Source organism: Phyllopteryx taeniolatus, chromosome 5 (assembly GCF_024500385.1).
Source record: "Phyllopteryx taeniolatus isolate TA_2022b chromosome 5, UOR_Ptae_1.2, whole genome shotgun sequence".
Taxonomy (NCBI): domain Eukaryota; kingdom Metazoa; phylum Chordata; class Actinopteri; order Syngnathiformes; family Syngnathidae; genus Phyllopteryx; species Phyllopteryx taeniolatus.
The window spans coordinates 16,234,831-16,248,107 of NC_084506.1; the positions used below are offsets into that span (position 1 = coordinate 16,234,831).

At 43.4% G+C, this 13,277-nt stretch overlaps 1 protein-coding gene across 10 annotated transcripts in view; it reads right to left on the minus strand.

Moving 5' to 3' along the window:
• The window catches only part of frmd4a (FERM domain containing 4A), a 163,967-nt gene that overhangs the window by 39,025 nt on the left and 111,665 nt on the right, over positions 1-13,277 (minus strand). For all 10 annotated transcript variants that reach the window (XM_061773146.1, XM_061773140.1, XM_061773144.1 and 7 more), the window contains 4 exons: positions 8,443-8,537; positions 6,989-7,081; positions 2,817-2,901; positions 685-741 (listed from right to left, as the gene is read on the minus strand). In XM_061773146.1, the coding sequence (XP_061629130.1) occupies positions 685-741; positions 2,817-2,901; positions 6,989-7,081; positions 8,443-8,537 (330 nt within the window). The remainder of the gene's footprint in view (positions 1-684; positions 742-2,816; positions 2,902-6,988; positions 7,082-8,442; positions 8,538-13,277) is intronic.

The window sequence follows — 13,277 nt, forward strand, 5'->3', positions numbered from 1 at the left end:
AAGTTAATGATTATGTGCTAAAACCAATAAAGTTAATCAGTTTGAACATTAAATATCTTGTCTTTGTAGTGTATTCAATTAAATATAGGTTGAAAATTGTTTGCAAATCATTGTATTCTGTTTTTATTTATGTTTAACACAACGTCCCGACTTCATTGGAATTGGGGTTGTAAATGAGCTAACATCAATACGTTAGCTTCCTTGTTGGCCATTGACATGCTGTTATAGTACACATTGTACCTCATGTTTGTGTAAAATGATTCCAAAATTTGGAGCTTCTCTATCTTTTACCGGAGTTACTCCAAGTTATTCGAACAATTGTTGTAGCCTTAAAGTCAAGGTGCCACTGCACCTGATACACACGTTAACACACACACAGAGGCAAACATACTGTAGTTATAAATGGAGTGACTATGTGAACCAAAAGCGTCACCCAGCTGCTGGGTTACATTAGAAGTGGCTGAGGGCATCTAGGAATGTCGATGGCAAGACAGTGGAGGCTTTTTAGGATTTCAAGTTGGAAGCGTCATTACACCATCTCTGTCAGACTGACAAGCACATAACATAATGATGATCCTCGTCAATTAGCATCAAACACTTGTGGCCACATTGTGAAGAGGGGACTCTTGGATCGAGTGCATCATTTGAAAAAAAGGGGGCGGAGGGGGAAGCATTTTATCTTACTTGGAGAATATAGGAAGCCAGTTCAAAGACGACATCGCTGTCCACTTCAATGAGCTCCTACGAGAGAAAAGAGACACATGAAGGACATGTTAGAAACGAGACACTGTGCCAAAACGGGTTGCGGAACCGCTGAAATGTCTCTGATGTTCATGTCTTGCCCAAAGATCGGCTGGTAATTCTTTTCATCTGCCGACAAACTGCTTCCATCTCTCATTTCATGACCTCTTCATGTGGATGGGGCTCAGAGATTACGGGGAGGGGGTTTAAGAGGTTACCAGAGTTATGCTTTTTAAAGTATTCATAGCATATTTTTAAACTGCATTTTTGTTTTGCATGGTTACTGCATGGTTACTTAATACTTACACCTTCTGAGACATGAAAATCAAGAGTTGGAAAGCAAGGAGACCTTTTTTGCCCGGCTCTGTTTATATTATCCAGTGTATATAAAGGGGGAAGGGTGGCCGTGGATGTGAATAGTGGGTCAAGTATGCCAGGAATGCTCTCTTTACAATCCACCTCTTAATTGGCTTGGTGAGATCAGACGGTCGCGATGAAACACGAGACAGACTCTGTGAGGACCACACACCGCGTTTCCCCCACTTCAAACACAAATGTGTCATTTTGTACTGCACACCTATCACTGTTTTCTTTCTGTGAATCACAAATCTGTATGTATCAGCTTTTTATTACTATTACAGTAGAGTTCCATGAGTGTACATTGATGTACCTTCACTTGTTCTCTTCATTGATTGACAGTGAGAACAAAAACGTATTGAATCCATTCATGATCTCCAAAACATAATGCTGATTTTTGGAAGGCTGCCATAATTTTGGACAATGGTTTCCCCCTTCTGGACACTATCAATAATGGCTCGACTGGCGAAACAGATCAAAACTGTACATAACAAACTGTGATACCAAAAGTGGTACACGAAAGAATCGTGACCACATAGGCCTCCTCTGGTTCTGTATTTTAATCTCAGTCATGGGGGTGGTACTTGGAGAGGTCAGTTTTTTTTTTAGGTGGTACTTAGTGTAAAAAGTTGAAGTACAACTGACATAATGGAAGCAGCCAGATTCATTCAGTTGAAAAGCATGACATTTGGTATGAATATACACTAAGTCACTAATTGAAAAAAAAAAAAAGTGACATAAAAAATTCCAATATTTGCAGCATTTTCTTAAGATGACATTCAGTGCGCCCAAAACTCACATTCTTGAAAAAAACCCCACGAAACTGTCTGTTTTATAATAAGACAGCATCGACCTTTGCCTACATTAGGTTAGTGCGCGTGTTAAAAAAGAATGATTGGATTTGTTATGTTTATAGTTCTCCAGGTCAGATGTAGTTAAAATGGGTTAATATATGTATCAAATTATATTTTTCCCCCCAGGATTTCCATGAATAAATGACTAAAAACAGTAACAGTAAGTCATATGGAGAAAAAATAGAGCACAATAGATAACTTAGAACTCAACATACTTAACTTTAACATGGGAGCTAAGCATATTTTGCATAATATCAGTCATTTTCTATAGTGTATTCCTGAAAAGCAGGAGCTGTTACAGCTCAATTAAAGTCAGTAATGGGAGAATGCCAAAGACACACCAACTTTATCTCAATATTAACTGCACTTTGGCAAATTATACAACAATATGTTGATACTTTTTTCACAGTAAACGCCATCCAGCCATCTTAGAAAATGGCCACCATATTGTAATTACACTTGGCGAGCCATTTCTTTTTTCTTTAACTCAACTCCACTATGGGTATTTCTGCTAAATTTCATGCTTGCATTATCAAATGTACAACTGTTTGGCTTATATGCTGCACTAACAACATTGAGCAGATGGATGTGAGCGGTTCAATAGTTCAAATCATTTGTAATTTTCTGGGCAAAATCATATATATGGTGGCTAACAGCCAATGCGCTTTGTTCACATCACATTCTCCGTGGTCCTATTTTCATTTGAGGTAAAGTCAGCAGAATGTAAGGAAGTGTCATGGACATAAACTTTTTCATTCTTACATTTTTTCTTTAGCAGTCATCCAGGAAACCACATAGGAATAAATAATGTACAGTAATCTTGTTATCAATGGTATGAATTATGGCAACAGAAAGCTGGCTTACCTTGTAGATGATGGACTTGGCATTGAGGAAAAAAAGCTCAATGGTAGCATTGTCCTTCAAGTATGATATACTCTCTATGTAGAATCTGAAGATGGAGAAAAACAAAAGAATGTGCCAAGATGCTTGTTTTGTATTTCAAGGAGAAAACAGCATGCAAATGATTGTACTGTGCATTTACACTCATTGGCCTCTTTATTAGGCACACCTATGCAGTTCGAATGAGAATTTGTATTATAAAAAGATAAAAATGCAGTCAAGCTATTTTTTGAGTTTACATTATGTTTATTATTGTGATGTGGAGGAGCACTGCATTATACAGAGAATTGTTTCTAATATTCATCTAATTAAGATCATGATAATCTAAGCATTGTTATGTCTGTAAAGGCAGATGTGTTGCTTACAGTTCTTGTATTGCATCTCATCAAACTGCAGGTGTACCTAATGTTGTGGGTGGCGAGTGCGATGACAAAAATGTCCAGAAGGTGGCACTACAGCCATCTGTGTTGTGGGCTCGTGTGTCCCACGTCCTCTGTCTCACCATCTTGCCTTGTAAACACACACACACACACACACACTGCACTAAATGTGCATGTGATGCACTTTGTCACCTTCATCTTGTAGTGATTCCACAGCACACGTCACGCACATGGGAGTAATAACACACACACACACACACACGTGGCTCGCAAAGCACAGTAACCCACTTCTGGCAGAGCACTTGTGAGGCAGGGAAGTAACATAATAGCGTCTTCTAAATTTAGCTCATGAATGGAGCATGCATGTGGAGCTTTAGGAAACTACCATGGCGGTATGCTGGGAAGCTACTCATTGCTAAAAGATGCTAAAACCGGAGTACCCGGAGAAAACCCACACAGGCACGGGGAGAACATGCAAACTCCACACAGGCAGGGCCGGGATCTGAACCCTGGTCCTCAGAACTGTGAGGCAGATGTGCTAACCAGTCGGTGACCATGCCGCCTAGAATCAATCAATACTATAATAAAATGCAATATAACAGCACTCGATTGTGTCATGTACATCTAGCAATTCACAATATTTATTTAATAACGTGACAAAAACATGTAAATAAAATACCTGTACGGTGGAACCTCGATTTAACGGATCCCGATTTATCGGACTTTGGATTTAACAGGAAGGAAATAGTGTCCAGTTGGAACTCAAAATCACCCCTTCCATGCACCACCAAGGTAAGTCTCGATAAACTTTAAAAATGTTCAAACAATCTAAAGCTTTTAGTATTTTTGTACTGTGCTGATGTTTTTAGGCCACAAAAAAGTGCTTCAATTTAACGGACAATTGAATGTAACAGACAACACACTCCCCCACATGAGTCCGTTAAATCGATTTTCCGCTATACATCATACACACCAGAGATGCTTATTATAAAATGTATTAATGTGAGCACATTGCTACAGATGTGTTCTGCGAGTTGAAGTTAGCTGTAACAAGTTTTGCTCTGACCAACCAAAAATGGTTTTTGTGACCCCGTGTGGACAAATTTCAAATCTGTTGAGATAAACAAAGTTACATTGCTCATGTAGTTTAAGTTACAGTACATGGACCAGCACTGCTGATTCTGAAGGCCCTGGGCAGACAGAGGTTGAAATCTGATTGGACATGAAGTGTCCTGCATCTTTGAAAGGGCTTCTTGAAGAGATCTGAAGCACCAGAGGAAGATCCTGAACATTCAGGAGGAGATAAAACTCCTAGTTATGCTTTGGAAAAAACTTAGTTACACAGCTGTTGTATTGATTATTCACAATTTTCTTTCCACTCCCTCTCAATATAACAACCGGCGATGGAACTCCTTACCATAGGCATAACAGCCATCTAGGGGTACTATTCACACACTTTCTGCGAGTATGTCAGTTTTGTGTTCCATTAAACAGGCTCACATTTCACTCATTTTTGAGTAAATTGAGACAAGATCATTATTTTGACATTTTTGTTTGGTGGTGTGCCATGAGATTTTTTGCATGTAAAATGTGTTCCTTGGCTCAATACAGGCAGGGAAAAACGGATTTAGGCTATAGGCAGTGATCGTGAAGGTTCTTAAGAGGATCAATGACGTAAGGCCCTTATCGTTTTACCAATCGAGTGTTGGGAGATTGCGAGACCGGCCCAATCAATAACCCCGTATGAACGTTTAATTAAAGCCATCCTCTCGATGAGATGGGCGCACAGGGCAGACTGACATTTATTAAGCGTAACTCAAACACCATACGCACAAAAACATCCGTATACTTCATGCCAGTGAAAAGAATATGATTGGGCTGGTAATGAATTCAGCATTGACATTTGGGTTGATTGTTGTTCTATCAGTCTTGTATCTGCCTGTCCATGCGTGTCTACGTGCGTGTGTGGAAGGTATTGAGGCTGGTGACTGGACTGAACAATGGCAGAGAACGAGCAACTGAAACCTTTAACTGGGGTCTTAGTTCAGCAGTTAAAGCCCCTCTTCCACATCATATCGCCTTCGTATATTAGGGCTATGAAATGATAAACGTCATGAGTTACGGGTGTTGTCTTTGTAATCTGTGAATTTAAATAGCCACATACAGGGGGTCCTCAGTTTTTACGACGGTCTCGACAGATGAGGTTTCGAGTGTACGCCTGGCGAGCAATGAACTAGTTTGCAATGCAAGCGTAAGAAATAGGAATGTGCACGAGTCCAATCTGCTGATACTGAGTCCCGATCCGATACTTGGCCAATGCATAAAGAAGAAGAAAAAGAGCACATTTAAATTGTCTCAATCGTCTTAATTTAAAAAATTTGAAATAAGGTATCCCAAATGATACATTCCGATATGACTATAAGCCAAGTCACTTTTTCACGCCACCACACGAACATGAAACGTTACATGATTGTGTAATCTAAAACCAAGCTATTTCTGTTCCATTTAGTAAAATATTTACACCCCAGGTTTATTTTGTCAAAATATGACTTCAAAAAATTAAGATTAAAAAAAATACCAATACCAATCATCTTAAAATTACATGATCGGCCCCGATTTCCAATCCCGTAATCGGCTAGGGACAACTCCAGTCAGAAAACTTAATCGTACAACACAAAAAGTGACACTCAGTTGCTGATACGCTACTGTTATGCTTATGGGCTAGAAGTGTTTTTCATACATTTATTTGCTTTACTTATTACGTTTACTACTGCATCACAATTACGCCGCGATACAACTTAATGTGCAAACTCATGTTACACCACTGTTGCAGGTTTGGAAGTCAGTCTTAAACCGAGTCACCTGTACGTTTTGTACACCTTTTAAAAAAATACAGGACGTAGACAAAACGTAAATAAACACAATTAATACCCTCAACACAAACCTTACATGTATTATTATTGACAAATAATAGCAAATAAAATGTATTCATTTTAAAAACGTCTCTGCTGTACAGACACTTGTTTTCCTCCAGTTCCTTTGTGAGACGAGAGTACGCTTTTGCCTAACAATCGTCGCATTGTGTCATTATTTTCGTTCCCGTTGTGAATGTAAACCCGGGAACGACTTTTTTCAGCCACATTGTTTGGCCCAGTGTACCGCGTTGCTACGCGTGTTGCTAGCCAATGGGGAACTCTCCGGAGGGGAGCTGGGGTGGGGTGGGCTACTGACATTATCCGGATGTGTCGGGAACAAAGAACTCCAGTGGGCCAAAAACAAAGCCTTTGCTTTTCACTCAGGGTTATCTGAGGTTGCAAGTTTATGGGTGTGTGTGTATGTTTGTCACATCAGCAGTTCATATTTTTAAACAAGTAGCATTTTGACTTGGAGAGCCCCCATATTTTACTGTTGACAAGTTGCAGAGCTGAAAATCTTTTTAACGAGCACGCCTCAATATAAAAATGCCCAGCAGTCTTCATTGTGGGGCGGGAAATGCTAAACTTCCTGAACACACAGCAGACACACACACACACACACACAAGGTCAATGAGGCTCGTGATTGGCTGAGAGGCCCCCATGCCAGGAGTTAACTGCTGGGGTCAAAGCAATTTTATTGGGGCCCGTAATAGCCGACACCATTAATGTGCTACTTGCCTGTGCATAGGCAAAACAAACAAACATAACAGCACTTTCTCACATACATAATCCTTCATTGGGGGGAACCATGGCGTGCTAATAAAGTGGATGAAAACTCACCTGACACAGAAGTAGAGGACAATGGGCCCTGATTTCTTGGGGAATTCATGTTCTAATACCCTGCGGTCCAGCTGCAGCCAACTAAAATGGCCCCTGAGGAGAGCGAAAACAATATAATTAACCCCCCTATTGAGATATGTTGGGGGGAAATAATTACTAATGCTCATGTGTCTGATTGTTTTTCCCTGCTTTGTCCCTCTTTTGTGGCCCACACTTCCCCTCGAACGACATAAACAAAGGAGACAAACACACGCACACAACGGCCGTAGCATTATTTCCCTGTATGTAAATCATTCAATCCTTTACACGACTTTGCAAGCAGCGTCACGAGATGGAACTCGTGTCATTGTTGGTCAGCGAACACACACTGAACTCATTGCTGTGTTTTCTCAAATAGTGGCCTCCGCTTGAAGGCTGGATTTACACTGCATAGTTCAAGTGACGCTATTCACTATTATTTTGCACTATTATGCAAAATAATTGCAGACGGCAGCCAGTGGAGTAATGTGGCGGTTGCACTCATTTAAATCAATAAGGGGACATGTCATCCATCCATCCATTTTCTGAGCCGCTTCTCCTCACTAGGGTCGCAGGCATGCTGGAGCCTATCCCAGCTGTCATCGGGCAGGAGGCGGGATACACCCTGAACTGGTTGCCAGCCAATCGCAGGGCACATAGAAACAAACAACCATTCGCACTCACAGTCATGCCTACGGGCAATTTAGAGTCTCCAATTAATGCATGTTTTTGGGATGTGGGAGGAAACCAGAGTGCCCAGAGAAAACCCACACAGGCACAGGGAGAACATGCAAACTCCACACAGGCGGGTACGGGGATTGAACCCGGGTCCTCAGAACTGTGAGGCTGACGCTCTAACCAGTCGGCCACCATGCCGCGTGTCAGTCTAGGCCAACTAAATGCAATGTAATGTTTAATATTTGTATTATTTATGTATTATTGTTTAAATCTGGTGTAAATGCTTCTGGAGTTATTAACATCCAATTTGAGAGTCGGTGCACGCGTGTTGCTTCATGTGTACCGTCAGTGTGAACATAGCCACATCAGTTATGTGTCACTTGAAATGTACATGGAAATAGACAATCAAATGGAATCAGATGGCTTCTACTTCCTCTTTTTGTTCCTAATCCCACTATCTTGATAGGACTTGGTATCAAGCAGCATTTTGGAACCCAAAGAACTATGTGTCTTTTTTTTTCTATATTTGAAGCACAGTTTTGAGTGGAAATCTTGCGGCTGGCGGAGACCTGTGATCTCTGCTTGTACACTGGAACAAAGCTGTCATCAAACTGTAGCAAAGGAAAACCTAAACTTTTCCAGATTCTTCTCATTCTGTAGAGACTGACAGATCATCTCCTCCACCAACCGAGTCCAGAAAAGTAACTTTATTACATCGCATTTGACTGCTGGGTGGAACACTTTGGAAGAGGACTCACGTTTCGTCTGTGTACGCAATTCCAAAGTACTCTTTCTCCTTGAGGTTGAAGTGAGAGGCCACCAAGTCCAAGAGATCTTTCGCCATCAACTTGGGCTGCAGAAAAAGACACATTCAACATCATCAGTAAAGGACATTAGAGCTGTTTCAGACTGTCTTCAGTCTCTGTCGTAACCAGAGTAAATGTAAATACTGTAAATGTTTCACACACAATTGTTAAGTGACAGATATTAACTAAATAATACTGTAATTCATTCTTTTAACGCTACGACAGTGAACCCTTGCATAGTCATGATTTGCTTTTCACATATTTACCTAGTCATGTTTTTTTCTGTGGAACATATCCTCAGCTAGTCACTAAAAGAACTAATCTCATCGGAGCTCTGATCGTATTTTTGTGCTTTTTCTGTGAATGCCCTAAGGCGGCACAAGATAATTTTTCGAGTTATGTCCTTGACACTCCTCTAGACGGGGCATAATAATAACGTTTTGGTACATAATAGCAATGAAAATGCATTAATTGTCATTAGTGTTGCTAGTAATGAAGTTCTGCAACACAGTTGTGTTTCTGACTGCACCGGGTATTGAGTCACTGCAGTGATGAAGCATTCTTCGACAGATCGGGGCTTAAGTGCAAAAAGAAGTGAGAGAAAGGGAGATTAACGACAGGAAAAGAGTAGAAAAGGATGGAGCTGGTGGATGCTGCTGACAGTGCGGCGACTATGTCTTTCCTTCCCCTTCCGCTCTCTTCTCAGCCTCTGACCCACACTTCTACTGCAGAGTCATGCCTCTGGGCCAGAGCGCTGTACTGCAGAGGAGGTGGAGGGCTGTGGCCGGCACCAGCTCCCAATCGCCGGCTGTAGTGGATCAAGCTGTGGCGTACGTACCATCCAGTTGTGAGTGATTTATCGTAGCGCCTAAGAGATGACAGCCACCCCCCCTCCACCCATCGCCTCGCTAACGGTGTCCAGGACGTCTTAAATCAGAGTTGCGGCTGAGGACTACTGCCTCATGCTTCTGGGCCGTGACATCTTGAGTAAGAGGACGCCCCGCCCTGAGTGAGGTTAACCACGGGTGTGTCGTGTCCCTGCCATACGCACACACAAGGGCAAATGCTCCACATGCAAGCAGCCCACTCAACAAACTCACACATTATTAGCTACAGCACTAAAGGGGTGCATCTTCCTAACATCCTTCCCTCGAGGCCTGCTGCTCTCAACACACTTACAACCACAGTGACAGAGGCTACTGGGAGCTATTTAAAGAAATGGCTGTGATGATGTCATCCCCAGCACATACACAAACATACACACGCACACATCTCCGCTGACCTAGATCACATATAAGAACGACCGCCTACAATGATTTTTCCATTTTCTTCATGCAACACAACAAGGCTCAGGAGAGCAGACATGCGCAACATAGAGAAATATTAATGTTAGTATGTGTCTGTGGTTTGCATCTATCAGTTTTGACACACAAAGGCAAAACAAGAGCGAATAAAAAAGCTAGTTAACCCTATTTTATCACTAAGGAACTATAGGGGGTCCTCGGTCTAGGATGGACTTCCTTTCCTACGATAGAGAATTAACTTGAATTTGTACAAAAGGCGACGTAGTCTATCGCTAAACTACGCTAACGCCGTAGTAAAGTCATAATTACAGTAAATATGTGCATCAACAACACTTCTACGGCATCAATAGTAAACAATTGAATTACAAACAGTATGTACGGTACAAACAGAGAGACTGTTGTAAAACGAGGACCCCTTGTAAGTGGAGCCCCTGAATTCCAATGCCTCTATAATATCGGCCACCGTGCTGCACAATTCGTAATTCTACCAAGAAATTTACAAATGCTGGGATTGGGTTTATATCACGGGCGGGGCGGGCCTTCCGGCAAAAGAAATCTCGTCTAGCAGAAGTACTTCTGGGTCATACTTCTGGAGTTTTGTCTGCTTTGCTTTCAGATGTTAATAAAAAGGCAATGATTTTGCAGTCTTTTGACCAGTGGACTCTAGTGTGCTAACGTTAACATCTACATTAGCTAGCTACTCTATTGGGCAGCCGTGGCCCAATGGTTAAGATCATTGCCTACCACCGTGGGGGACCTAGGTTCAAGACCCCGACTGGACCATCCGCCAACATCCCCCGGACTCATGGCTGTGGTGTCCTTGAGCAAGACACTGATACCCAGAAATGCTCCCTGGGTACTTCAGCTGCCCCCTGCTCCAGTGTGTTCCACTAACATGTGTATGTGTTCACTGTGATGGGTTAAATGCAGAGAACAAATTTCATGTGCATGCATGCATGTTCATGACAATAAAAGATGATTCTCTCTCTTCTCTTGCTATACGATATCGCTCACCTCGTTTAGCGTAATTTTCATTGTGCCTTGAGTGATCTTGTAAATAATCCAGTCATTTTTGCATAGAGAAAAACGGACCAGAGGAGAGATCAGTCCTTAAAACCCGAAGTCTGTGGCATAAACCCCAAACAGTATGTGGTATCATGCAATATGTCAGGAGGCTGAAGAGGTGGGCTAAGTGGTTGACCTGCTAGCTGCTATGCTATTGGCTGAAAATGTTACTTTTTTGCACTCATTCTGTAAAGCCCTAAGATGCCACAAGATGAGGCTGAGGCCCTAAGTTGGAGAATAGTAGCCGTGTCAAGAAATGTTGTTGAAGTGATATATCTCAATAGAGAGACAAGCTTTGTATTTTGGTGAGAAGCTAAGTTTGACCTGGGTTGTTAGTGGAAATTATGAAGGGTCTTTGCACTTCCGGTGCAAGCACCTTGTGAGGAGAAGAGGCATAACCCATGCATGGAAATGTTGTGTATGGTCTGGTCTCTCTTTGTAGCATTAGCGGTAATGAGTGTTTTGGGCTCTTCTGAAAGGCATGCCGCGGTCTCTTATTACCACGCAGCCGTCAACAATTTGTGCCGATAATAGCAATTATTGTGCATCCATGCAAACCGCAGTGGAACCAGACGTGAGCAACAAACAAGGACACAATGATAAAGGCCTGTTGTGAGGGAGAGGAGAGCAGCAGAAGCAATCCTGAGAAGTTTGTCTTGAGACACTTGTCTCTATGTTGTTACGAATACGCTGAACTGTATAATTGCCTTTCTTTCTTCCAGTCACACTGCACGTTGTCTTATCTGTGAGGCGGTAGACACCAAACATATGTGTAACCGTGTATGGGGAGATGAGACTGACAAGTAACAAAGTACAACCCCAATTATAATGAAGTTGGGACGTTGTGTTAAACATAAATAAAAACAATACAATTCTAAGTTAATGATTATTTGCTAAAAACAATAAAGTTTATCAGTTTGAACATTAAATATCTAGTCTTTTGAGTGTATTCAATTAAATATAGGTTGAACATGATTTGAAAATCATTGTATTCTGTTTTTATTTATGTTTAACACAACATCCCAACCTCTCCTTGAGCCGTCACCTTATCGTGGTGGAGGGGTTTGTGTGTCCCAATGATCCTAGGAGCTAAGTTGTCTGGGACTTTATGCCCCTGGCAGGGTCACCCATGGCAAACAGGTCCTAGGTGAGGGACCAGACAAAGCACGGCTCAAAGACCCCGTATGAAGAAGACAAATTATGGACTCAGGTTTCCCTTGCCCGGACGCGGGTCACCGAGGCCCCCCTCTGGAGCCAGGCCTGGAGTTGGGGCTCGAAGGAGAGCGCCTGGTGGCCGGGCCTGCACCATGGGGCCCAGCCGGGCACAGCCCGAAAGGGTAACGTGGGTCCCCCTTCCCATGGACTCACCACCTGTGGGAGGGGCCAAAGGGGTCGGGTGCAATGCGAGCTGGGCGGTGGCCGAAGGCGGGGACCTTGGCGATCCGATCCCCAGCTACAGAAGCTGACTCTAGGGACGTGGAATGTCACCTCTCTGGCAGGGAAGGAGCCCAAGCTGGTGTGTGAGGTCGAGAAGTTCTAACTAGATATAGTCGGACTCGCCTCCATGCACAGCTTGGGCTCTGGTACCAGTCCTCTCGAGAGGGGTTGGACTCTCTTCCACTCTGGAGTTGCCCACGGTGAGAGGCGCCGAGCAGGTGTGGGTATACTTATTGCTCCCCGGCTCGCCGCCTGTACGTTGGGGTTCACCCCGGTGGACGAGAGGCTAGCCTCCTTCCGCCTTCGGGTGGGGGGACGGGTCCTGACTGTTATTTGTGCCTATGCACCAAACACCAGTTCAGAGTAACCACCCTTTTTGGAGTCCTTGGAGGGGGTGCTGGAGAGCGCTCCCGCTGGGGACTCCATCGTTCTGCTGGGGGACTTCAATGCTCACGTGGGCAATGACAGTGAGACCTGGAAGGGCGTGATTGGGAGGAACGGCCCCCCCGATCAGAACCCGAGCGGTGTTCTGTTATTGGACTTCTGTGCTTGTCACGGATTGTCCATAACGAACACCATGATCAAGCATAAGGGTGTCCACACGTGCACTTGGCACCAGGACACCCTAGGTCGCAGTTCGATGATCGACTTTGTGGTCGTGTCATCGGACTTGCGGCCGCATGTCTTGGACACTCGGGTAAAGAGAGGAGCGGAGCTGTCAACTGATCACGACCTGGTGGTGAGTTGGCTCCGATGGTGGGGGAAGATGCCGGTCCGACGTGGCAGGCCTTTTTGGCCTGTGGGACTCCTGAGGCAGCTGATGGGTACCGGCTGGCAAAGCGGAATGCAGCTTTGGTGGTCGTTGAAGCAAAAACTCGGGCATGGAAGGAGTTCGGTGAGGCCATGGAGAAAAACTTCCGGATGGCTTCGAGGAAATTCTGGTCCACCATCCGACGTCTCAGGAGGGGAAAGCAGTGCACC